Raw genomic sequence first — 26,919 nt, forward strand, 5'->3', positions numbered from 1 at the left:
TACCAGAAAAACAAGTCTATTTGATGTGATGAATCACAACTTTTCACGATTTATATATCGATACACACAACAGTAATATGAACAAACTGCTCTTGAACAAGATAAATCAAGCACCACTGGGAAGAGGAAAAAACATTGTGTTACATACATTATTTGTCGCTTCTAACTAAAGTAAAATGAACCTAAAAGCTCAAATTTAAAGTCTGCTATTCATGAAGAAAAAATATTATGATATATTGCAAACATTTATTTTGCCTTTTGATAATTGATGTAGTGGTATTTGATTGTCGTGCAGACAAAGATATCAGTGTTTGTGCTTTGGCTTCTTCACGATCATGACAGTGCAGTGTGCATGATGAGCACAATAGTCACTTACACTGCCCAAAACAGCCCTGCAAAGTTAAAACCAATCAGAAAGATATTTTGAACCGTAAACACACGTGACCTTCTACACTACTAATGTGTGAAAAAGCAAATACAAAAGACAAAATTTTCAAGCTGGCTTCTGCTGGAAAAAAACAAATACATCACTCATGGATTTAAGGTCTGCTATTTGGTAACAAATACATCACTCATTTTGTTAGCAAATTGGTGCATTTGAGAACGAACACCATTTAGCATATTGTATTATATCTTACCCTCATTCACACATTTCAGAGAAAAGGAAAAATTGTCATACTAGTATCTGGGATCAAAATGTACCTTTTTAGAGCACCATAACCATGACTACCCACAACCAACATTGAAGCATGGTGCTTTTCCACAGCATCGCAAAGAACAATCCTAGGATCACCTTCCATCACGTCCACTGATACGTCATTTACCTGTTGACTTAGCCATCAGATAACAATTGCAAAGGTATACCCACCCACACATGATATATACCATTTTCATGTTCTTCAACCAAAAAAATGAAGTGAAATTATACAGCATCATCCTGTCTTATCTGTAATTATAAAGGCAAATCTTCACTGCACTATTAGGCAATTTTAACTTGCTTTTCTTTTTATTTCATTACCTCTTTATATCCGACAAGACTAAACTCGCATGGAATCTATTTGATAAAACTAAAGAAAATGTTTCATGTTCATCTGCACTTAGTGAGAAAAGATAGAAAAGAAAATTATAATATATCTGATGTGATAAAAGAACAAAAATAAAAAATATATATCGAGTGTCTTTCAGAGATGGAATATCATAGTACTAAAACTGATGACTCGTTAAATAATTGAAGCCATTAAGTAAAACTAATCAACCATGAGATGCAGTCCAAGAATACATAAACCAGCAATCATATATGGGTTAAACTTTGCTACAATATTTCAAACAATATGCATGCATATATACAAATACGTGCGAAGGCTTAAAAATAAGCAAAGTTTGGAAATAGAAAGTGATAGCACAGAATTGTTTATCATACGGATTTCTTGTGACATAGATCTTTGGCATTTTCAGTGACTTTGGCAGCTATTCTTCTCAAATCCGCTTCGACAATAGGCAAAACCTCAGAGGCTCCTGCAAAACATTAGGATGTAGTTAAAAGTCGTATAATGGATACTATATCTGAAAGGAACAGGAACAGGAGCATCATTGGAATTAATCTGGTACCAGGGCCAACAAAACCAACCGAAGCGGAGACAGAAGGCCTGGCATAAACAAGAAGGAGCTTGAAGTTATGATTAAGGGTTGGCGATAGCAAGTGATCGAGAGTCCACAGGAGAGCGTTGGTGCTGAAATCACTGTCGTCGATTCCAACCACAATCACCTGCTTCTCGGACTCAGTGGTCGCCATGGAAATGCAGTTACAGCAACAGTTGCAGTTTGCAATAAAGCATGTGGCGCTGGGCTGGTATGTGTATGAATTTATTCACATTGGAAAGAAGCGCAGAAGTAGAGGAAGATTTGAATCGAGTTCGTGGGCGAAAAGATAACAGCATCGTACTATTCGGGATGCTGTTGTGCTCTACATCATTCTAGAATTCACTCCTAGGTAAATCAAACTGCGCACTCCACCGTTTTTAACCTAAACCAACCACGTAACTTTTCCTCCGAATGGGTCATAACTCCATCATTCCTGCCAAGAAACAAGCATCCATTTTCCGAGGACACTAACAAATCTAAATTTTACTACGTTTCTGCTAAATATTCTTTGTTATCAACCTTTTTTTCTTTCAAAAAAAAATGCTCTTTTTTCATATGGACCTACGTTTGGTACATGTCTTTCTTAACGGATTAGGTATATGTCAAATCTTTTCATTATAAATGAAAAAAAGAAAGGATTCTGGAATTTCGGGAGAGATCAATCGATGAACACATCGATTAAAATATTCGTTAGATAAAGATATGCCTTTCTTTGTATGTGAACTATATTTTCTTTTCTCAACAATGTAAATTCATTTTGTTATAATACAAGAGAAAAATATATATTCTTGTTAGGTAAATATCAATGTTTCTTGTTCACTTTACAAAAGAAAGGTTCGACTAGAGCATCTAAGGCTATGGTTTTTTGTTTAAATATTTTTTTAACACTACGTACACCACTTCATAACTCACATTTTTTTTGGAGTATTTTGATGGTAAAAAGAATCAACTTTTGTATTTGTAAAAAGAAAATACTTATGTTATTTTTAATTAAAGAATTAGTATGTATTATTGAGAATAAATATAAAAATATATGAGTAATAATGTTTTTAATTATTTAGTGTTGAAAATTTTCAATATTGAAAGATATGTTAGTTTCATTTATGAATGTTATGATAATTTTCATAATGCTAATTAGTTAAAGAGAAAGGTTGATACTACATAATAGAGATTGTCTTGGTTTTGACTTTTGATATTTTAGAAAAAGTTTAAATAAAATATGTAAGTAGTCTTTAAATTTTTTTAAGAATGCGAACTTTTATTTATAATGAATTTATGTAGATTATTTATATTTTGAAACATGTTTGAAGAAAAAGATTTTAAAAGTTTTGATTGGTAATTGATTCTTCTTTGGTTTATTATGATTTTTTTTATCAATGAATAATTACATATTAATACATTTTAATATTTTTTTAGGGGAGGACTTCTTGACCTTTTTACCGCTTGAAATTGATTGAAAACTATAAAATTAAAAGAGAATAATTAAAATAGAGGTGATTATTATTATCTCTTTATTCTCAAAATTCACTCACTAATAAAAAGACTGGCGTTAAAAAAATACTTTCTTAAAATAGTTTGGATTGATTTAAGATCGTTATCATCTAGTGGGCCACACAAGACCATCAGTTGGACTGAATTGAACTAGAGGCCCATCTTTCATGACCTTCTAATTTAGCTGCAAGAGTATGTTGTTGGGTGTTACTCCCTCCACCACCACAACTTGCTTCCTCCACCACTCCATTCTCTTTTTACCTTTTTTTATTTATTTTTTCATTCCTAGTTTACCTTTATTAAAATTTTAGGGTTAATATTATTTAAAATCTCACGTGCACATTCATTCTCTTTATCATTCTTTTCTCTTTCTCTTTATTATTTTTCCCAGGTTGTCTCTTACATTCCACTACCCTCGGGTTGTCTCTCATGTTCCATTTCTTCTTCTCTTTTATAGAATTCTGACGTGAGAGTGTGGTGGACTTTGTGTTTAGTAAGATTGAAAGTGGGGAAAACAATTCATCTTAAGCCGTGAGTGTGGTGGTGCTTCAAGGTGCTGGTTCAAAAGCCGTGAGAGGTTCAGAGGCGCGAAGGTGCGTAATAAAACCCTAAAATATAAACTGTATAATCTTTAAACGGATGTGAGCATCCGTCAACAGATGTTAACATCCGTTTAAGGGAAAACGGATGTCAACATCCGTCGACGGATATCGACATCCGTTTCAGATCCAAACGGATACCCGACATCCGTTTTTGGCCTGGTTATCTTCTTCCTTTCTCTTAACACACGCACACAGAAAAAAACGCAGAGGACAACACAAAACACAGCACAGAGATATATGCATTGCATTTAAAAAAATTAAAAATATCATCACTAACCTTGTGAGGAAAAATGGAAGATGAGAAATTAAAAATATCATCAGTAACCTTGTGAGGAAAAATGGAAGATGAGAAACGAATGTGATGGAGTTTGGGTGAGAATCTGAGAGGGTTGAGAGGTGGGTGAGAAGGGGTAGAAAGATAGATTTTAGGGTTAAAGTAAATAATTAGGATTAAAAAATAAAAAAGTTATTTGTGTAATTATAAAAGGTTAGTTTTGTAATTCAAAAAATATGTAATAAAATTGGGGAGGTGGAAGGAGAAAATGTGGTGGTGGAAGAAGTAACACCCTATAACAAAATCTATTTAACTCAACAAAATACGCATTTTAATAAAAAATATTCACAAAATTTAAGTGTAAATTCATCTAAATTTAAATAACTTTTTCTTACAAAATTCCAAATTTTACACGCAAAAATATTACTGCTTTTCTAATTTATTACAACAAACGTAACTAACATTAATTTTTTTTATGTATCTGATATTCATATTTAAGAATATACTCACAGGCAAAAATGTTATATTTTTTAAATTACATGTATTAGTCATGTATCGGTTACATGTACAAACTTAAAAAAAATAAAAATTATATATTACTAAAGTATATGGGTGAATTTTATAAAAATTATAATTTCACGTATAACTAAAAATGTACTTAATCCAGTAAATTGTCTCGCATTAGAACCAACTATTTTTCTATATAAATTATTGAAGCAGGCACAACCAAATGAGAGAGGCAATTAATTAATTTTAAGGACGGCTTTAACACACAATCTACGAAATCTATGGCTTCTATTTGACTCAAAAAAAGATTGTCACTTTCCAAAAGTGGGTTGTTGCAGTTGGAATTACTGATAACAATGTCAAAGATACTTTATATAACCCAATCAAAAATAATTTATGTCCTCATTGAACTAAACTATATTATCTCTGTTGTTGAATTATTCCATGAATAACTGACAAATACAAGGTTTTTAATTCTTCATATAAATTCATGCAATATTTATTAATTCTTTATCTGTCAAAATTTTATCTAATTATTATAAAACTCAAAGTGTTTGTGTAAAGGAGAAAATGTTTGTATAGAATCACCCAATAGCAAATCATATAACCGAAAATTTCAAGTTATAAAGGAGAAAAATTAATTTCGAAACTCAGATCCTAAATCTAAATCACTGGTTATTCAAACATCAATTACTATATCTTAGTGAATAATTATGTACTTAATTAATTTTTAAAAGGTTTTGAACGTTTTATTTTCTATGGGATAGTGGTGAACATTTATTAGTGATCTTCCACTTACTGTCCTCAAATCGTCAAAAGACAATGATTTATTGTCCATTTTGGCTTCAGAAAACCACAGCCATCCATTTAAAATACATAAAAATATGCACACAAAAGATCATAATAAGAATGATTTGATACCTAGTATGATATCATCATCATAATCAATAGATTATAGAGATCTATGTGTTCAATCGAAAACCATTGTCCATTTTTTTTTTCTGTGTGCTGTGCATGGAAAAACATAAGTGAATTTGTATGTATATAAATTTCAAATTGTCTATTTAAATTTGACTTCTATGTACACTCTGTATTTTCTTCTATATTTAAATTACTTTAGAAAAATTCTCTCTACTTTTTATTAGTATGTGTTTAGGAGTATCGTTTTCATTTTTGTTTTTTAAATTAGGTAAAATGAAAGATCCTTTTAATACCATAGACAAAATGTGGACTATATAGAAGTTATCGTAAATAGATGGAGGCAAATTTAGTTCAAGAAGAATGAATGGGAAAGTTCTTTCGTTAAATATACAAAATCAAATGCAGAAGACTTAGTTTTAATCTGTATTTTTCATTTTCATTTAAATAACTAACGAATAGCTGTTTTTAAAAATGAAAAATAGTTAGAAGATTGAAACTAACAATTTTAAATCCCCAAAATTTAATAAGATAACAAAATAAATTTCTCAACCTTAAGTAAAATATAAAAATTTGAAATTTGTACAGCAATAAAGATTTTTAAACTTTATTTATTTTAAAAAATAATATTAACAACTATATATACCTAGTCTTGTCAACAAAATAAATCTGAACAGGGTATGTATCATTTTAGAAAGAAAAAAAACCGTTTTAAATTTTACAATTATATATTACAGACTTTTTAAAATGAAAATATGTCAACCAATAATCTCCAGCACATAAGCAAAAATATATATAAACACCAAAACTGTGACTAAGATAAAAGGGGTCGAGTTGGTAATGGATTAGAAATTTTGTTTGAAAATTTTCTATTTACATAGAAACATAATTAATTTCATAAATAGTTTTTAAATATATTTAATTATAGAAATACTTTTTAATTTTTAATTAATTAATTATTCTAATTGAACAAATTATAACAATTACATTTAAATTTTAAATTATTCTATTATAATCAATAATTAAAATATAATTTATAAGTGTTAATAATTTTAATTATAATACTTTATCATTCTTAAAATAACATAACATAATAGTAAAGTTAATATTTTAAATCAGCAAGCAAGCCAACCTGCTCGGATCCATCTTTGGCAAACTAGTCAGATGGAATAAAGCGGACTAACATGTCAATCAAATTTTTATCATTGTCTAACATTAAATAATATTTTTGAAATTCATTTAAGAATTATTTCTTTAAAATAAAAATGTTTTAACTAATATATCTAGTCGTATAAGGATAGTCTCCAAGAGAAAAACTTTAATTTCAATTTTTATAATTAAGTAAAAAGATAAACAACATATTATTATTCCTTACAAAAAATAAACAAACTTTATGAGAAATAAATAATTACATTGACTACATTAATTAAAATTAAATCGAGACAACATTGATGTAGTTATGGGCAAATAATTGTTATAGATAATTGTTACAGATATATTTTTAATCAATTATTTTTAATGTTATTATGTTAATACATTATAAAAATTAAATAATTTTCTAAATGTATTTTAAAAATACAAATTGAAAATATATAATTGAAATATTAAGTGTGCATAAAATCTAGTATCCTACGTGTTAAAAGATACGAGGTCATACATCTTCTGTTGAAGGCAAAGTTGACAACTATTGCAGAAGAAGATCAGAAGGGTTTTGCCGGGGACCACATTGTGTCGTAGACGCAACGTAAACGGTGTTCGCTGTTACACACAAAAAGTGTAACGTAGGTCACCCTTTTTCCTTTTTCTTTTTCTGATCACGTAAAAGTGGTGTTGGAGAGTCTTTCAAACCCACACCACTGCGTTTGATTTTGTGGTGTGAAGGTGTATGTAGTCTTTGTTTGTAGAAAGGTTACATTTTTGTAGCAAGATTTCTTATAAAGATTCGTATCGATCACTTCCTGTTCATGCGTTGTTTGAACATCATCATTATCATGTTTTGACTTTCGCAGAATAACTAACTGCTTTAAAATATATTTATATTTTAGAGTCCTTAAATCTCTCGTTTAGGCTTGGTTTATGATAATTACGCATTAATGGGGAGAGCATAATCTGATATTTGACTTTTTCACCGGTGTGTTTTCTCAGATTAATTTTCACACGTCAAACTGCGAGAGGAAGTGTTCAGATATATATAGTGAGGAGAGAGATGCCGCAAACAAAAACCAAATTTCGATCATAACTCTTCCTAAACCTTAAACCTAGTCACATTCTTTCTCAAACCCCCTTCACTTTGTGTTGTCGTTTGTTCTTTACTGAAAAACATGAAGTTCTGCAAAAAATACCAGGAATACATGCAAGGCCAGGAGAAGAAGCTTCCAGGCGTAGGATTCAAGAAGCTCAAGAAAATCTTGAAGAGGTGCAGGAAAAACTCTCCATCTCAGAAACCCCTTAATGCACCCCTTGCCGCCAAAACCTGCCCTGACCAATGCCCAGGTTATCGATTTCTTTTTCCTATTTCCTTATGTTTCGAAGTTTCGATTTTTACCTCTTACAGAATGCAATCAACCGGATATAGAGGGGAATGATTGAGGGAGAACAAAAACGGCTCTTTTATCTGTTTTTCTACCCTATTAACCAATTTCCTTATATTTTAACTTTGATTGCATGATGTATTCATTTTCTTGTATCTGTCATGTGGCTAACTTGATATAAGTATTCAGTGTGCGATGGAACCTTCTTCCCTTCCCTTCTGAATGAAATGTCAGATGTAGTGGGGTGTTTTAATCAGCGTGCGCAGAAATTGTTGGAGCTGCATCTCGCTTCTGGCTTCAGAAAGTACTTTTTCTGGATCAAAGGCAGATTGCAAGGAAACCATACTGCTCTGGTTCAAGAAGGCAAAGATCTTGTCACTTATGCACTCATAAATGCCATTGCAATTAGAAAAATACTCAAGAAATATGATAAGGTATGCTTATATTTTCTGTTTCCCCCGAACAAGTAAGTTTTAACAAGGACCAAACGTAGATATGGTTTATTAGGTGCTTTTGGGGTTTTGGAGTTGGAGTAGTTCTGTTCCTATCAGAATTGGGGAGTTAGTAAATAAAGGGGTCTAAAGGTCTGATTATTATGGAAAAAAAATCTCTGATTCTGATTGAATAGAAATTTCAAAATTAAGTAATCTAATTTGAGTTTGTAAATATCCGTTTTGTATGGTAGATTGGTAAAGGTTAGTTTATGTCATCTTGGTGAAAATTTATGAGTGTTTGTTGTGTGTTATTTCTTCTACTACTGTCACTGCAGATTCATTATTCGAAGCAAGGGCAATTATTCAAGTCGCAGGTCCAGAGTATGCACAAGGAGATTCTTCAGAGTCCCTGGCTTTGTGAGCTTATGGCCTTCCACATCAATTTAAGGGAAACTAAGGTCAAGTCAAGGAAGGCACATGCTCTGTTCGATGGATGTTCTCTCACAATTAAGGATGGGAAGCCCTCCCTTACTTGTGAGCTCTTTGATTCTATCAAATTGGATGTTGACTTGACTTGTTCTATATGCTTGGTAAGTTTCTTATTATCAGTCATTGGATGAGTTTGCTTCAAATTTAATGTATCATTTGTTTTGTATTTGAATATTACTGTTGTACGCATGCAAGAAAGGTCTAGTAAAGTTAAATATCATAAATTGGAATTTTAAATTGTAGTCAAATTCTGTTGCTTCCAAAACACTGAATGCTTATCCTTCAACTATTTTATTTGTTTATGGTTTCATCTATCTCATAAATCAGTGATTTTCACTTTCCCTAATACAAAACGCAACATCAGAAAGACATGGAGTAAATTGACAATTCGGTTTAGATTCTCCAAGTGAAACATTATGTTTCCCATTGGATTTGGACAAGCATTTTCCTAGATTATTCTTCACTTATCCACTGACGATGTTCATCCTGGCTCTTGTTACAGGACACAGTGTTTGATCCAGTTTCTCTGACTTGTGGCCACATATTCTGCTATATCTGTGCTTGCTCGGCTGCATCAGTATCTATTGTTGACGGACTTAAGTCTGCAGATTCTAGAAAGAAATGTCCTCTATGCCGCGAGGTAAGCTCCTACAACTTCATTACTGTAACGGGAGTGTAAAACAAGGGAAATTTTTCATTTTAATTGATTCCATAACTTCACTAAAAAGATGTCTATAAATCATGTGAATAACTTACGATGAAATCAGGATCAAGCTCTAAAGCTTTATTTGATGTTAACTTTGAACAGCATATTTTATGTGAAACTTGCTAGAGTTCAAGCACTAAAACCAGTTTTACAGTCTAATATTCAGATCTTCCAATAGGCTAAACTAAACTCAAGTTACCGTAGTTCTGAACAACTATATGGCTCTTAGGAATTGGCTACCTAAGTCATTTTATGTCTATTCTTGACTACTTACACTCAGTTCTACTATTGTTTATCGCAGGACTCTGTATATGAAGGTGCTGTTCACTTGGAAGAACTGAATATTCTGTTAGGCAGAAGGTAAATCCTACATATCCCATTATTTGGGGGCATAAAACCAGGGGAAGTAACTGGTAAAGAAAGATGGATGTTATTAGAACATGTTTTTATATCATCTTGTTTCTGCTAAATCCTTAAACAAACATCACTGATTTGAATCCTTTTGCAGCTGTCAGGAATACTGGGAGCAGAGGCTTGAGACTGAGAGGGTGGAGAGGATTAAGCAAATAAAGGAACACTGGGATTCACAGTGTAGGGCATTCGTAGGTGTCTAAGTTGAACACAGAATTTTCATAACTTCTTTGTAGAGTATAAGGTTTGTTGTTTTAGTCTGAAATTAAAGTATGCATGTTTGATTGTTGTTATGCATGTAACATTGTGAATAAGGTGAAGCCGCCTTTAAACTGTGCATAAATTTGTTGGTGGTGGCAATGTTTTTACTTCTTGCCTGACGTATATATAGTGGTGTTCATTGTATGTATTTATCTGACTTTGAAAATGGATATAGAATATTTATATTTTTACCATGTTGCTCTTGATCGAAAAATATTGTGGATCTCCTTAAAGATATACACCTCTACATTGGAATTTCATCATCTTCTAGATATTAAGAATATTAAATTTTGAATTCATCTCATTAATTTTTTTTCTTTTATATATTTTGTTTCAACGAGACAAATCAAATCTATTGAATTTTACCTTTTTTATTAGGATAGAATATTTCAATTTTCACTAAAATATATTTAAATATAAAAAAATTGTTAATAATTTTTAAAATTCGTATTAATGAATTTTTTTAGTTAATTTTAGTGGAAGTTATGATTTGACTAACTATTTTGGCCGACATGGATTTTATTTGTTGACTATTATTTTTATTTTTTTTACTTTTTAATTGATGTTGGAAGACAACTTTTTCTAGTTGAGGTTGGCACAAAAACAATACTAGTTAATGTGGATTAAAAGTTTATACAATTAAAAAATAATCTTTTCGAGATTAATTGAGAAAATATTACTAATTTAGGGTAATAAAAAAATAATTATTTAAAAAACTCTTATAAATAACAATAAAAAAATCTCAATTGATATCAAATATAAATCAATCATTCTTATAATGTAAAATTAATGGCGTCTTAATCTAAATCTAAAAAATAATATATGTGAGTATATATATATATATATATATATATATAAACCCATTTACTTTTTTATTTTTCAGTTAAGTTTTCATTAGCTTTCAATACACTATTGATCCAAACACTTTATCTTTGTTATCTTTTACTTTTTATTTTATTTTATTTTTCAGCATCTACTATGTTAGGAAAAAAATATTTATTGAGATATTAATTTCGTGCTTAATAATATTTGCTTCGACAAAAAAAGTATAGTTCAATAACTATAATAGTTTTGTTAAGAGAATAAATCATTTTGTTATTAAAATATATTAATATCCAGTTTTGTATTAGTTTAAAGAAAACATAGTTTTACAACTAAAATAATTCATTATTTTTTTTAATAGAAAAATGATTAACCAAACTTAAAAACAGTTTAGCAATGACTGGTTTATTTCATCTGTCTTACGTTATATAGTTTGGTTTAGTTCAGATTGATTTTTTCTTCTAACCTATAAACTATGAACAACCCTAATTATAGGTGATTTGATGAGATGAAACAAAAAAATGTCAGTAAGAAATGATAAGTGTTTTTGTGTGCTCAGAAGTAAAGGTGATTCATAAATGCTTCATTAAAAATATATAACATTATTGGAATATTGAACCCACTCAACACATCAATTTTCTGACATTCATTGTCATGATCATTTCCTATGCATGGATAATCCTACATCGAACAAAATAAGAGGAAGACCATGTTTTATTTGTCACTGATATATGGCTGCTGGAGGCAGCCATGCAAAGGAGAAGCACCAGAGATTCTTAATTTCTTATAGTCCACTGGATCGGTTGGCATATTCTTGAACTAATGCCCCAAACAGAGATTCTCTCTGAAGCAAATTGGACGGTTTATCAAATTCTTTCGCTCGCCCTAAACAAACACAACAACAACGACAAATTCAGGCTACTATATGGAAAAGCACAAGGATCATTCGGTGAGCAATCCAATGCAATGCAAACAGAGTAATAGAATATATAGATATAGATATAGATATACCTGCGTCTACAACTAAAACTCTGTTACAGTCCATGACTGTGGGTATTCTGTGAGCAATGCTGATGATGGTGCATACTGCAAACTCCTCTCTTATGATCTTCTGAATAACACCATCAGTTTGAGAATCAACAGAAGCTGTTGCCTCATCCATAAACAAAAGTCGGCTTTTCTTAAGTATAACACGCCCTAGACAAAGCAACTGTCTTTGCCCCACACTCCAGTTCTCTCCGTTTTCCACCACTTCATTGTTCAAACACAACTTTCTCATTAGTACAAAAACTAAGAAAACTAAACAACCCAAATCAATCAGGAAAATCTCTCTCTACCTGAAGAGTCAAGCTTTTCCGGCTTAGCGGCAACAACATCTTTTAGCTGACAACGCTCCAAGCTCTACCACAACAGAGTTATTAGACTGATGGATTCAAAATCTTCAGCAGAAAAGTTGACAGATTTCAATTGGTTCGGTACTTACCTTCCATATTTCTTCATCTGTATGTTGTCCAATTGGATCAATGTTGCTTCTGACAGTTCCTTCAAAAAGCACAGGCTCCTGAGGAATGATGCCAAACCGTGATCTAAGATCGTGAAGTCCCAAGATGGATATGTCAATACCATCAACCACTATTTTCCCTCCCGAAGGTTCCACCAGCCTAAATAATACTTGAATTAAAGTTGACTTTCCACTCCCAGTTCGACCCACAACACCAACTTTTTCACCTCCGGTAATGCTTAAAGTAATGCCTTTGAGCACCAGAGGAGTATTTGGACGATATCTGACCTGTTCACCAGAAGCTCGAGTCATCATGATAGTGTTGCACAATGCAAATTAGTAATGGAAAGCTCAAAATTAGAAACAATGCTCGGGTTAGTAGCTTAAAGCAATAAAAATCAATGAATTATTTTTCAAAAGATGTGCTTTCATATGTAAAACAATCAATTTCTTCATACTCAAGTTACCTGCAAGTCTCTGATATCTACATTGCCTTGACCGGGCCAATTTGAAGGAGGTAGGTGATCCTTGATATTCCATGCTGGTTCCGATGGAATATTTGTAAACTGCTTTATCCTCTCAACAGACACCATCTTGTTTTCGATGAAACAACTCATGTATACAGCCCAGAACAAGACAGTGTTTAAGGACAACCCATAAGAGAGAGATAAACCGACATTTTCTACATCAAGAAGAACAACCCAATCAGTTTATAATAAAATTTTGGTTGACATATATAGTATACGCGGCATGGGCGCATGCAATGCAAGAGTACGAGGTACTATTATTTAAGCTGATGTGTATGCAGAAAATAGACACAATCGTAAGAAGTACGCAATTTAAAGAAGTATCGTTGTGATCAGAGAGTGAAATTAACATAAATAGACAATAGTTTTAGAGTTTCTTTGGTGTCAATTTACCTGGCTTTATGATACTGCTGGGTAAGATGATCATGAACATGGCAGAAATGCAAAAGACAAAGCTTCCAATCAATTCTAAGCGAAATCCCAACCACTCATTACAACTATAGTTGTGGAAATCTATTCTCAAATTACCATTCACCCGTTTCAGATTTTCATCACAGAATATCTTTTGCTTTCTGAATGAACGGATTGTCATGACCCCTGCAATGCTTTCAGAGAAGTGATGAATAACTGGGGCTTTGGTGATTGAATCCATGCGAGTAAATTCCCGAGATGATGCAAGATAGTAACCCTGAAAACACATGAATCGTTTACATAAAGTACACAAGATGAATTCAATTGCAAACACAGGAATCGTTTATTGTCTGTACATTGAACCGAAAACTCTGTAAATAACTTTAAAACGGTGGAAGCTATAGTAAAAATCCACAAATTCATATTACAAGATGGAATGCATTTTCAGTTTTACACATTTGCAACCTAATAAAGGCAAAGCATTAGAGCATTAGGGTAATAAAAATCATACCCGGTACCACATATTTAACCAGACAAGAGGAATTATCAAAATCAGCGTTGGCCAAGAATTTTGACAGGTTATGATGAAGATGCCGAGCATCGATAAGTGCATGATTATAATAGCTCCCATATATAAGGGTAGAAGGACATCAAGATTGGCTTGATCAGTGGATGCCTGCAGAAGTTAAAAAAAGAAAAATAAGTCATCATAAGAGTGTGATTAACATATGAAATGTAAAAGTTTATATTGATGAAGATGTTCCTCACGGCATACTTGGCACTAAGTTCTTACCCTACTTAGAATTCTTCCAGATGGTGTGGTGTCAAAGAAAGACATGGGCGCATGCAAGATGCTATGAAGAATTTGTGTGAAGAATAATTGTGCTGTCCTTAGCCCCATGAGAGTAAAGAAGTAGGATCTTGCCACTAACAAAACACTGGAAACAACAGCAATAATTGCATAGACGTAGATGAACAGAGAAGGGTTAAACAATTTAGCACGTTCTTCTGAGGTTTCATATGCCAACCAATAATCACTTGCCATCAAAGACACTTGCCATAACAAAGACAGGACCAATACAATTGTAATGCCCCACCACCCAAACGCCTCAGTGCAATAGAGTTTATACATACGTAAGCTCACTTTTCCAGTTGCTCTCTCCTCTTCTTGGACGAGTTTAGAGCTTTTCTTGCCACACTTAGGCTTATCAATAGAATTGTTTTCACCATTGGTTCCCCTGTTAATTGAAGCTGTCTCTAGAGCCATCGTTGGTCTGTTCAGATTTTCACCTGGCATGACCATACTGTGCTCCACTAATTGCATGGAGCTCTCATGCGCAACGACGAGAGCTTTAAAATCCATTCCAGACTCTAATAGATCATCATATTTCCCTGATTCAACTATCTTACCGTCCCTCGTCACCTTTACCAAACAGATACAAAGGTATTTGAATTACTCCCCAAATCAATACGAAGAATAGAACAAATGAAGAAGCATAATAGCGTGAGGAAAAGAAACTTACTAATATACGATCCACATTACGTAAGAAATCTACTTGATGTGTTACAAGAATAGTGGTCTTGCCTCTTAGAGCTCCCCTCACGCATTCCTGTATTGAAGCCATTCCACAAACATTAAAAATCAGATTTTGCACCTAAACTAAGGAATAACATTCAAGTAGAAATGAAAAGTTGTTTGATAAATCGTAGGATATCACCAAAAGCTTAGGGGTTAGAATCTAGACAAAGTTTTGAGTTTAACCCTCTCCAATGTTAGACCAATATCAAACTGGTCTGTGTAGAATTTCTTAATGTAACAATTCATTGAATACTAGTTAAATTGTTTAAGCAACAAACTAGCACATGCTTGAGCCTGATACAATTTAGTTATGAGTAAATAAGTAAAATTACACTAAACGTAATCCAGAGTAGGACTCTAATGTTCGGAATAATCACCTTAAATATTTCAGAACCAGTATGAGCATCAACAGCACTGAAAACATCATCAAGAAGATATACATCATAGTCTTGATACACTGCCCTGGCAAGTTGTATACGCTGCTTCTGGCCTCCGCTTAGGTTGATACCACGTTCTCCAATTTCTGTCTGATCCCCATAATCCATCATTTCCAAATCTTTCTCCAAACAGCAAACCCTGATAACTTCAACATACCTCTCTCTGTCCATAGGTAAACCGAAGAGAATGTTTTCTTCAATGGTCCCATTTTGAATCCAACATGTCTGTGCAACATAAGCAACACTCCCAAAAACCCGAACCTTTGTGCAAAAATAAATTATTACATAGTCAGACTCAACTGTAAACATCCTTAAAAAAGTTCTAAATTTTGAACTAGAAATCATACCTTTCCAGAAATCTTGTGCATCTCTCCAAGAATTGATGCAAGAAGGGACGACTTTCCTGACCCTACGGTCCCAACAATTGCTGTAAGCTCACCCTTTTTAATTTTCAAATTGATATTTTTCAAGTCCTGCTGAGTATTATCATCATCCCAACTAAAAGTTCCATGTATGATTTCCACGGCTGTCTGTCCACCAGATCCGTCCTCTCTCTCAACTGAATCATTTGACAATTCTCCGCTCAACATGAACCTGTCTAACCTCTCCAGTGATATCCTTGCTTGTGAAAGAGATATCATAGACTGTGGGAATGTCCTAATAGGCTCCTGCAATAACCTGAACACAGCTGTTGTAGTGAACACTGTGCCTGCATCAAGTTGAACTCCCAACAAAATAGCCGTTCCAAATGTAAGAGTTGACGCCAAAAACGGTGTGCTCCACAACACAACAGTGGTGCCACAAATTGAGAACAGCAGCTTGGAGAGCCACCCATACTCCGTTTCACGGAAACCCAAAATTCTCTGATTGAAATGTTCCTCCCAGGCCTGATACTTGATCACACGCATGCAGCTAAGCATCTCATTCACAGCTTTCATTTTGGAGTCCCGGCTCACCATCAGATTTTGTTGGAACTTGTTGTTTCTTTGGTTGCCCATCACAGAATAGATGAAAACACAGAGCAGAGCAAGAAACGCGCCTATAACTGAGGCACCTAAACAATTGTAAAGCAGAACCAAGCCAATACCAACTTGGAGTGGCATCATCCACACAGCATGTAACTGGAGCATCATGTCAGAGAGTTGCTGGGTATCCACAGCCATGTAATTCACAATTGTCCCAACTCCATGTTCCTTCCGAGAAGAGAATGATAGCTTTAACCCCTTTCTATACAAAGAGGAGATAAGAGTGGAGCGTATAAGCATCCCAAGCTTCTGAGCTTGGAAGTTGAAATGATGAGTAGCCATGACTTCAATGAACTTAGCAACGAAAAGAATCAACACGAGATAGTATCCTTCATATTCAGAGCTTCTCTTGCCTGATGTGAAATCCACAAAACTTTGTATCAGAATCGGCCCCACAAACATGACACAGAGCCTAATGATTGCAAGCACGGCATTGAGGGCTAACTCCTTCCAAAAGCACCGAAGCAAAGTCATTCTAACAGGATGCTTTGATGTCTCGTTTGAAATAGGCCATTTAGATTCAAAAATGGATGACATTCTCTCAGCTCTATGCTCCGGAGAAAGCGTTGGAATCTCATCAATCTTCAGCACGGACTTGTACCCTTTACTCAGTAAGGGGTTTATCCAAATCCAAAAAGCCTTGGATAATAGAGAAGCTGAAGCAAAACCAGTAACCTCGGATTTTCTCTCAGTACCATCATGCAACTTAGCTTTTCCATCCACAAGTGATCGTGTTTCTTCTGTAGCCAAAACAATGCCGGTGGATCCTTTAACCGCCACAAAAAGAAGAAATAACGACAGCGGGAACGAAATGAAAGAGACCACCTCGTCCACCCCGAAGCCGAAGGCTTCATCCACGTCCCCCGAGACCAAACGTATAACCGCAGAAACAGTGAACAAAGAAATGACAAAGAAAGATACAATCCAATAAACTCGAACGGATAGAGGGTGTGCAACGACCTGAAACCTTTTCTCGTGGATGATGAAGAATGCAAGCACAGCATGTGTTATGGCTTGGACTAACCAAAACACCTCGTCAACCTGCTTCCACGGCGCCATGGCGGAACTGCTAAACGTAAGAACAGAAGCAACCGTGTAGAGTATAGTCAAAACAACCACTACAGTTATGGTTAACTTAAACCGCACAGTTATTGAGAAAACGGGTCTGTTCTTTCTGATGAATGGTCTGCTGAGGTCGGTATTGGAGCCACCATTGAAGGTGGACCTTTTCCAGAGCCTGGTGGCAGCAAACACGAAGAGAAACACGAGGAGCACGACATCAACGAAAGACAATATAGCTCTTTGAGTACAAGGTGTGAGGAAAATATATCTCAGCCATTGAAGCATAGTTGAGACAAACGTGTCCTCGGAGGTTTGTTTCACAGGGAATGCACAAAAGAGGGTTGAAGATGCAAGGGACATGCTTGTGTGTGTATACCTGGTGAAACTTCAACTTCAACTTTTCGCTCTCTGAGTCTCTCTGTTACTCCATGCACTTCTCAGAACCAGAGGTATCAATGAATTGTTATAGTAAGGTGTTGCAATGGCAAAACCATGCACACGAAATTGCACTATAAAATGATGGAGTTTTTCTTGGTAAAATAATAGCACATTAAATAACTTATATGGAAAATGAATCAGACCAAGTAATGTTTTCCATTTCTATTAGCATTTTGCATTATGAATTATTAATTGCTACTAACCATTGAGACTTATTACAGCTAAAAAATTAAAAGTATGTGAAATTTGCAGTATTTGTCTTGAAGATATAGAGCAGAACCTTACTTCCCTTCCCTTTTTGTGCATCACGCTTAGGCGAATATAGTAATCAATTAATTAATTCCTAGTTCCTGTACTTCTTCGTTGTGCTGGCTAAGGTAACAGATGCGGGGCTATCTTTTTGTCTTTCCTTTTTCAGTTATATATTTTCCAATTAGTAGTAGCTATGACAGATAAAGGTAACGTATAGTATAAATAAATAAAAACTAAAGTTTTTTAAAGTAACTTTGATTTAGAAAATGAGAAAAGAGATCAAAACTATACAATAAAATAAAAATAATATAATACATTTCAGTATATTTTAAATATTTTTATCTTGTTTAGCCACCAGACAACTTTTTAAAAAAAAATTTCTTAATCTTTTAATTTATCTTCGTGTTTGAATTCAAAGTGTTAAATTTGGTGACAGACTTTTTAATTTGGATTTAATAGAGTTGTGTATACTATGAGTAGAGTCACACAAGTTTAGTTTAGTTGAATCAATTTTAGATTGACTTGAGTCTATCCATCTTATTCTAAGTTTTGTTGAATCACCTCAAATTGAACGAGTCAAGTAAGAATGATAAGTGCGCATATGATTATTTAATTCAAGTAAAGATTTATCTCGTGTTCAACATTATGAAATTTTTATCTCACTTCAATTTGGAATGACTTATAATTAACAATTTTTTTATACAAAAAATAAATATCACAACCAAAAATATTAAAAGGATGCACATTTTTTTTTCAATGTTATAAAATAAGAAATTTTTTTATGATTGTATAAATATCAAATAAGAGTATCAAATAATAATAATTGGATAAAAGTCAAGTAATTTAGAAAAGAGAAAAAATGATCAAAAGTGTCATAAAAATTGATATTATAATTTTGTTTTAATTTATTTAAAATGGTTTATGATTTTGTTATTTATTTATTTTATTTATTTTTAAAAATATCATGATTAATTTCTATAAACGATTTTTTACTTCATATTTTGAACTCGGGAACACAATCTTCATTCTTAAGACAAACAAAGGCTCAAGTGAAGAGTAATGTATGATGTATAATACAATTTGGCAATAGTCCTAAAATTTATTTCACTTTTATTATTGTGTTTTCAACTAACAACGATGCTAGGCCAAAAAAACCAACACAAACGTAGAGGAGCATAAAGAAATTCTTAATTTCTTATAGTTCAGTGGATCGGTTGGCATATTCTTGAACTAATGCCCCAAACAGAGATTCTCTCTGAAGCAAATTGGAAGGCTTGTCATATTCTTTCGCTATCCCTGACACAGAAAAAACAACAAATTCAAGCTACTAGATGGAAAAAGCACAAGGATCATACAGTGAGCAATCCAATGCAATGCAAAGAGAGAATTAGATTATATAGATATAGATATAGGTATACCTGCGTCTACAACTAAAACTCTGTTACAGTCCATGACTGTGGGTATTCTGTGAGCAATGCTGATGATGGTGCATGCTGCAAACTCCTCTCTTATGATCTTCTGAATAACACCATCAGTTTGAGAATCAACAGAAGCTGTTGCCTCATCCATAAACAAAAGTCGGCTTTTCTTAAGTATAACACGCCCTAGACAAAGCAGCTGTCTTTGCCCCACACTCCAGTTCTCTCCGTTTTCCACCACTTCATTGTTCAAACAGCACTTTCTCATTAGTACAAAGGTCAAGGAAACTAAGCAACCCAAATCAATCAGGAAAATGTCTCTCTACCTGAAGAGTCAAGTTTTTCAGGCTTAGCAGCAACAACATCCTTTAGCTGACAACGCTCCAAGCTCTACCACAACAGAGTTATTAGACTGATGGATTCAAAATCTTCAGCAGAAAAGTTGACAGATTTCAAATGGTTCGGTACTTACCTTCCATATTTCTTCATCTGTATGTTGTCCAATTGGATCGATGTTGCTTCTGACAGTTCCTTCAAAAAGCACAGGCTCCTGAGGAATGATGCCAAACCGTGATCTAAGATCGTGAAGTCCCAAGATGGATATGTCAATACCGTCAACCACTATTTTCCCTCCCGAAGGTTCCACCAGCCTAAATAATACTTGAATTAAAGTTGACTTTCCACTCCCAGTTCGACCCACAACACCAACTTTTTCACCTCCGGTAATGCTTAAAGTAATGCCTTTGAGCACCAGAGGAGTATTTGGACGATATCTGACCTGTTCACCAGAAGCTCAAGTCATAATGATAATGTTGCACAGTGCAAATTAGTAATGGAAAGCTCAAAATTAGAAACAATGCTCATGTTAGTAGCTTAAAGCAATAGAAATCAATGAATTATTTTTCAAAAGATGTGCTTTCGTACGTAAAACAATCAATTTCTTTATACTCAAGTTACCTGCAAGTCTTTGATATCTACATTGCCTTGACCGGGCCAATTTGAAGGAGGTAGGTGATCCTTGATATTCCATGCCGGTTCCGGTGGAATATTTGTAAACTGCTTTATCCTCTCGACAGACACCATCTTGTTTTCGATGAAACAACTCATGAATACAGCCCAGAACAAGACACCGTTTAAGGACAACCCATAAGAAAGAGATAATCCAACATTTTCTACATCAACCAAACCACCCAGTCAGTTTCATTATTTTAATAAAATTGACAACCGCAGAAATACCACTCTTAGAAAAAACGAGAGTTACTCTTGGACAACCGACACAATCATATGAACTGATGATTAATTTAAAGAAGCAATATTGTAGTGACATTGCATAACTAATGTCAATTGAAATTTAGATTAGATTTCCTTCGGAGTCGGTTTACCTGGCTTTATGATACTACTGGGTAAAATGATCATGAACAATGCAGAAATGCAAAAGACAAAGCTTCCAAGCAACTCTAAGCGCACTCCCAACCACACATTGCAGCTATAGTTGTGGAAATCCATACATAAATTAGCATTCACCCGTTTGAGATTTTCTTCACAAAAATTCTTCTGTTGTCTGAATGCACGGATTGTCATGACCCCAGCAATGCTTTCAGAGAAGTGATGAATAACTGGTGCTTTGGTAATTGAATCCAGACGAGTTAATTCACGAGATGTTGCTAGATAGTAACCCTGGAAGACCATAAATGAGATAGAAAACACAATTTGTTAACATAAAGTATACAAGATACATTTAAGTGTGAACAAATTACGCTATGATTACTGATTAATATGGATATTACTTTGTCTATACTATGAAAGCTTTTGAAAATCAGGTAATAAACTTCATACCCGATACCATATATTCAACAAAATAAGAGGGAATATCAAAAACACTGTTGGCCATGAATTTTGACAGGTGACGATGAAGATGCTGAGCACTGTAATATACATGGCAATGACAACTCCCGTGAACAAGGGGAGTAGGACATCAACATTGCTCTGATCAGAGGAAGCCTGTGGAAATTAAGAAAAAAAGTCATCATATGTGTGAGATTAAAATATGAAATGTAAAAGTTTATATCGATAAGCATAAGACTCTTGAATATGTTGAATGTCTAACACAACATACTTGGGCACCAAGGTTCTTACCCTGCTTAGAATTCTCCCAGACGGAGTAGTGTCAAAGAAAGACATAGGCGCATGCAAGATGCTACGAAGAATTTGTGTGAAGAAAATTTGTGCAGTCTTTAGACCCAAGAGTGTAAAGAAGTAAGTTCTCGTCACCACCAAGATAACCGAAACAGCGGTAATAATTGTATAAATGGACATGAAGAGAGAAGGGTTAAACAGTCCACTTTCTATTGAGGTTTCATACGCCAGCCAATAATCACTTGCCATCAAAGATCCTTGCCATAACAAAGAAAGAACAAATACTAAAGTAATTCCCCACCAGCCAAAAGCCTCAGTGCAGTAGAGTTTATAGATATGTAAGCTCACTTTGCCGGTTTCTCTTTCCTCTTCTTTGATGAGTTTAGAACTTTTCTTGCTAGACACGGCCTGTTCAAGAGAATTGTTTTCACCACTGGTTCCCTTGTAAGTAGAATTCACCGTTGAAGAGTTTGTTGGCCTGTTCAAATTTTCAGCGGGCACGACCACACTCTGCTCCACCAGTTCCATGGAGGTCTCATGAGCAACCACCAGAGCTTTAAAATCCAGTCCAGAATCAACTAGATCATTGTACTTTCCTGATTGGATTATCATGCCGTCCCTCATCACCTTTAACAAGCACATAGATAAGTTTTTGAATAACTCTCGAATCAAATTGAAGATTACAACACACACAGCATAACAGCATGAGCAAAAAAAGACTTACTAATATCTGATCCACATTATGTAGGAAATCTACTTGGTGAGTAACAAGAACAGTGGTCTTGCCTTTTAGAGCTCCCCTGACACATTCCTATATAAAAGACAAACGATAAACATTAGAAGTATCTCGAGTTTGTTTATGGAGTCGAATGAATTACGACATCCCATAAACATTTGTGTGATGGCAAGGTTGTCAGTTCAACCCACTCAATGCAAAAATTCTATGAAGGTTAATTGAACTCTTCGTGCAACAAACTAGAGCATAGTGAGTAAGATTATATTTAAACACAATGCGGAGTAGAACGCTTGAACTTTGAGAATAGCCACCTTAAATATTTCGGAACCAGTATGAGCATCAACAGCACTGAAGACATCATCGAGAAGATATACATCACAGTCTTGATAAACAGCCCTGGCAAGTTGTATACGCTGCTTTTGGCCTCCACTCAGGTTGATACCACGCTCTCCAATTTCTGTCTGATCCCCATAATCCATCATTTCCAAGTCTTTCTCCAAACAACAAACCCTGATAGCTTCATTGTACCTCTGCCTGTCCATTGGTAAACCAAAGAGAATGTTTTCTTCAATAGTTCTATTCTGAATCCAAGATGTTTGTGCAACATAAGCAACACTTCCACAAACCCGAACCTTCCAGAAATATATTATTACTGCGATCAGACTTAACTACAAATATTCTTAAATAAAATAAAATAAAAAATTTATGAATTCTGAATCAGAAAAATCATACCTTTCCGGAAATCTTACGCAACTCTCCAAGAATTGATGCGAGAAGAGAGGACTTTCCTGACCCTACAGTCCCAACAATTGCTGAAATCTCTCCCTTTTTTATCTCCAAATTGATATTTTTCAAGTCCTGCTGCGTGTTATCATCATCCCAACTAAAAGTCCCATCTATGATTTCCACTGATGTTTGTCCGCCACATCCTTCTTCTCTCTCAGTTGAATCATCCAACAATTCCCTGCTCAACATGAACTTATCTAGTCTCTCCAATGATATTAATGCTTGTGAGAGAGATATCATAGACTGTGGGAATGTCCTAATGGGCTCCTGCAATATCTTGAACACAGTTGTTGTTGTGAAGACCGTAGCAGCATCAAGTTGAACTCCCAGCAAAAGAGCCGTTCCAAACGTGAGAGTTGATATCAACAAGGGCGTGCTCCACATCACAACAATATTGCCACATATTGAGAACATCAACTTGGAGAGCCATCCATATTCAGTCTCACGGAATCCCATAATTCTCTGGTTGAAATGTTCCTCCCAGGCCTGAAACTTGATCACACGCATGTAATTAAGCGTCTCATTCACAGCTTTCATTCTCGAGTCACGATTCTTCATCACATTATACTGGAAGCGGTTGTTCCTGCGGGTACCAATCACAGCAAACACAAAAACACCAAGAAGACCAAAAAAAGCAGTGATCACTGAGGCACCAAGACAGTTGTAAAGTAGAAACATGCCAATGGCAACCTGAAGTGGCATCATCCACGCAGCATTTAACTGAAGCATCATGTCAGAGAGTTGCTGGGTATCCACAGCCATGTAATTCACAATGGTTCCTATCCCATGATCCTGCCGAGCAGAGAATGATAGTTTTAACCCCTTCTCGTACAAAGCGGGGATAAGAGCGCTCCGTATAAGCGTCCCAAGCTTCTGACATTGGAAGTTGAAATGATGAGTACTCACAACTTCGATGAACTTAGCAACGAGAAGAATCAACACAAGGTAGTACCCTTCATATTCAGAACTTCTCTTCCCTGATGTGAAATCCACAAAACTTTGAATCAGAACCGGCCCCACAAACATGACACAGAGCCTAAAGATTGCAAGCACGGCATTGAAGGCCAACTCCTTCCAAAAGCAACGGAGCAAAGTCATTCTAACCAGGTGCTTCGACTTCTCGTTTGATTTAGGCCATTTTGATTCAAAAATAGATGACATCCTCTCAGCTCTGTGCTGTGGAGAAAGCGTTGGAACATCATTAGTCTTCATTGCGGACTTGTACCCTTTACTCAACAATGGATTTATCCACATAAAAAAAGCCTTAGATAACATAGAAGCAGAAGCGAAGCCAGTAACCTCCGACTTTCCCTCACTCCGATCGTACAACCTAGTTTCCTCCTCAACAAGTTGTCGACTTTCTTCTGTCGACAAGACAATACCGGTGGATCCTTTAACCCCAATAAAAAGAAGAAATAGCGACAGAGGGAGTGAAACGAAAGAGACCACGTCATCCACCTTGAAGTCGTTGCTTTCATTCACGTCCACGATTATGACCAAACGCATAACAGCAGAAACTGTGAACAACGAAGTAATAAAGAAATTCACAACCCAATAAACACGAAGCGCAAGAGGGTGAGTAACAGCTTCAAATATTTTCTCGTGGATGATCACGAATGCAAGCACCGCATGTGTTATGGCGTGGACTGTCCAAAACACGTCGTCAACTTGCTTCCACGGCACCTTGGAGGAACTGCTAAACGCAAGAACGGTAGCAACCGTGTAAAGTATAGTCAAAACAACCTCTGCGGTTAAGGTCAGCTTGAACCGAATAGTTAAGAAAATGGATCTGCTGTTTCTGACGAGTGGTTCATTGAGGTGAGTGCCGATACCGCCATGGGAGGTGAGCCTTTTCCAGAGCTTGGTGATAGTAAACACGAAGAGAAACAAGAGGAACACGACATCGACGAAAGATAATATAGTTCTTTGAGGACACGGTGAGAGGAAGAAAAATCTCAGCCATTGAAGCATAGTTGAGATAAACATGTCACCAGAGGTTTGCTTCACGGGGAATGCACAGGAGAAGGATTTTAGCCATGTTTGAGATGAAAAGAACATGGTTGTTTCTGTCCTTGGGAAGAAAAACTTCACCGTCGACTGTGTCCACGCAGTGTCTTTGTGAAATAGACCTCAGACTAGAACCAAAGCTATGTCATAAAATATTATTTAATTATTAAACACGCATTCCGTTGGAACAATAAAAAAATGAAACCACATTACATCATCAAGAATATTGAGAATGAATAATGTTCCAGTCTTACGAGTCACAATGCCTTAACAGGGATACATAAACATGGATTACCATCAGTCACTGCTCAAAACTTTAAGGTCTTCTACAAGCATTTTCAACTGAGTACCTTTAGTATCGTTGGGACACGCTTACTAACTATATAAAACGAATTGATATTACTGTCTATTTAAAACCTTAAAATCATGTATTAACAGTTTTTCACTTAGTGTTTTATCTTTTCATATTTTTAACCAATATACAACTTTGACTCACTTGAATTCACAACGGTGAGAAGAAGATAAATATCTATGAAAACCCTTATGAAGGAAAAAGATTGAAAGTTATGGTCGTGAAGTGGGAATCTACAGATAATATATTGTTTATCACCTTATTTGTAATTAACAAGGAACAGAATTCCAACTCATTGATATGAATAATTTTAACTTTTAGTAATGGATGAACAAATCTAAGTAATTTTTATATTCAATCATTTTTCTATAATCGAAAGTGAAGCTTGAGGACCATTTATGCTGGATGGTGACCAGTGGCTGCAACCTACACGGAGCGCCCTTTTTCAGCACCAACATCACGTGAAAACGAAACTTCAATTCGTATGGAAAAATAATGGAAAGCTACAAAATAAAAATACAGAAGGTGCAGCGGTGAAGGAGATTGTGTCATAAAAAGGTAGCAAAAAGGTAAACATAAACGGAAAGACCCTTGAGGTTGTATCACAAAAATAGATCCCTCAAATAAAATATAGATAATTAATAATTCTCATCTAAGGGGTATTTAATATTCGTGATGAGTGTGGGTGTATACTTTTGTTATTAAAAAAATAAAATACTTTATATTTTATTAAATTTAATTTAATTAAAATTAATTTATATGTTATTTGATTAAATTAAATTAAAATTAAATTTTAATTTATATTATATTATATATATTTTTTCTAATTTTATTTAAATTTTATTTTAAAAATTTATAAACTATATATTTTTTTAATTTTGATGAGTATACAAACAGATAAACCGTATCTGTGTCGCATCTTTTTCTCTAACCACACACATTTCCATTGTTTATCACACATTATAAAAAAAAGTAAAATAATTTTTAAAAGATGATATAAAAAACATATTATCAAATAAATATTAAAAAAATTATATACATTAAAATATCATTTCTATTCACATAATATATAATAAATAAAATTAGAATATTTGATTAAGAAAAATACCAAAACAAAATAACAAGAGATATTACAATAATTTTAAATTTTGTTTTTTATTCTATT

The 26,919-nt window shown here is 34.3% G+C and overlaps 4 protein-coding genes across 4 annotated transcripts; 1 reads left to right on the forward strand and 3 right to left on the reverse strand.

The window, feature by feature from the left end:
• Positions 1 to 2,015, reverse strand: LOC148206298 (universal stress protein PHOS34-like). The gene is made up of 4 exons (XM_088104208.1): positions 1,609 to 2,015; positions 1,421 to 1,515; positions 703 to 824; positions 1 to 392 (listed from the first exon to the last, which is right to left on the reverse strand). Exons 1-4 carry the CDS (start codon positions 1,790 to 1,792, stop codon positions 305 to 307), a joined length of 489 nt encoding a protein of 162 aa, XP_087960334.1. The 5' UTR covers positions 1,793 to 2,015; the 3' UTR covers positions 1 to 304.
• Positions 2,016 to 7,353: 5,338 nt separating this feature from the next.
• On the forward strand, positions 7,354 to 10,459 carry LOC148206299 (E3 ubiquitin-protein ligase NLA-like). The gene is made up of 6 exons (XM_088104209.1): positions 7,354 to 7,926; positions 8,154 to 8,398; positions 8,734 to 8,988; positions 9,390 to 9,527; positions 9,895 to 9,953; positions 10,102 to 10,459. Exons 1-6 carry the CDS (start codon positions 7,755 to 7,757, stop codon positions 10,205 to 10,207), a joined length of 975 nt encoding a protein of 324 aa, XP_087960335.1. The 5' UTR covers positions 7,354 to 7,754; the 3' UTR covers positions 10,208 to 10,459.
• Positions 10,460 to 11,696: 1,237 nt separating this feature from the next.
• Positions 11,697 to 18,164, reverse strand: LOC124843531 (ABC transporter C family member 4-like). The gene is made up of 11 exons (XM_088113212.1): positions 15,890 to 18,164; positions 15,483 to 15,803; positions 15,050 to 15,136; positions 14,320 to 14,949; positions 14,038 to 14,202; positions 13,509 to 13,803; positions 13,056 to 13,270; positions 12,571 to 12,876; positions 12,425 to 12,488; positions 12,099 to 12,338; positions 11,697 to 11,972 (listed from the first exon to the last, which is right to left on the reverse strand). The coding sequence occupies exons 1-11, from the start codon at positions 17,987 to 17,989 to the stop codon at positions 11,872 to 11,874; spliced, it is 4,524 nt and encodes a 1,507-aa protein (XP_087969338.1). The 5' UTR covers positions 17,990 to 18,164; the 3' UTR covers positions 11,697 to 11,871.
• Positions 18,165 to 19,300: 1,136 nt separating this feature from the next.
• On the reverse strand, positions 19,301 to 25,770 carry LOC148206300 (ABC transporter C family member 14-like). Its single transcript, XM_088104210.1, has 11 exons — positions 23,342 to 25,770; positions 22,921 to 23,241; positions 22,598 to 22,684; positions 21,874 to 22,500; positions 21,574 to 21,738; positions 21,120 to 21,414; positions 20,695 to 20,909; positions 20,210 to 20,515; positions 20,064 to 20,127; positions 19,738 to 19,977; positions 19,301 to 19,615 (listed from the first exon to the last, which is right to left on the reverse strand). The coding sequence occupies exons 1-11, from the start codon at positions 25,451 to 25,453 to the stop codon at positions 19,515 to 19,517; spliced, it is 4,533 nt and encodes a 1,510-aa protein (XP_087960336.1). The 5' UTR covers positions 25,454 to 25,770; the 3' UTR covers positions 19,301 to 19,514.
• Between the last annotated feature and the right edge of the window lie 1,149 nt (positions 25,771 to 26,919).

The sequence above is a fragment of the Vigna umbellata genome, chromosome 1 (genome assembly GCF_029865625.1).
Source record: "Vigna umbellata cultivar VRB3 chromosome 1, Vumbellata_1.0, whole genome shotgun sequence".
Lineage (NCBI taxonomy): Eukaryota > Viridiplantae > Streptophyta > Magnoliopsida > Fabales > Fabaceae > Vigna > Vigna umbellata.

Coding starts and splice junctions, on each gene's coding strand:
- LOC148206300 (XM_088104210.1), bottom strand. CDS start 25,453: ATGTTCTTTTCATCTCAAACATGGCTAAAATCCTTCTCCTGTGCATTC. Junction 22,501..22,597: donor ATAATGTGGATCAGATATTA/GTAAGTCTTTTT, acceptor TGCTTGTTAAAG/GTGATGAGGGACGGCATGAT. Junction 20,910..21,119: donor CAGTAGTATCATAAAGCCAG/GTAAACCGACTC, acceptor TGGTTGATGTAG/AAAATGTTGGATTATCTCTT.
- LOC124843531 (XM_088113212.1), bottom strand. CDS start 17,989: ATGTCCCTTGCATCTTCAACCCTCTTTTGTGCATTCCCTGTGAAACAA. Junction 13,271..13,508: donor CAGCAGTATCATAAAGCCAG/GTAAATTGACAC, acceptor TTCTTGATGTAG/AAAATGTCGGTTTATCTCTC. Junction 12,877..13,055: donor TAGATATCAGAGACTTGCAG/GTAACTTGAGTA, acceptor TCTGGTGAACAG/GTCAGATATCGTCCAAATAC.
- LOC148206298 (XM_088104208.1), bottom strand. CDS start 1,792: ATGGCGACCACTGAGTCCGAGAAGCAGGTGATTGTGGTTGGAATCGAC. Junction 825..1,420: donor ATCTATGTCACAAGAAATCC/GTATGATAAACA, acceptor CTAAGTCAACAG/GTAAATGACGTATCAGTGGA. Junction 393..702: donor GGTTATGGTGCTCTAAAAAG/GTACATTTTGAT, acceptor TTAACTTTGCAG/GGCTGTTTTGGGCAGTGTAA.
- LOC148206299 (XM_088104209.1), top strand. CDS start 7,755: ATGAAGTTCTGCAAAAAATACCAGGAATACATGCAAGGCCAGGAGAAG. Junction 8,399..8,733: donor TACTCAAGAAATATGATAAG/GTATGCTTATAT, acceptor CTGTCACTGCAG/ATTCATTATTCGAAGCAAGG. Junction 9,954..10,101: donor AATATTCTGTTAGGCAGAAG/GTAAATCCTACA, acceptor ATCCTTTTGCAG/CTGTCAGGAATACTGGGAGC.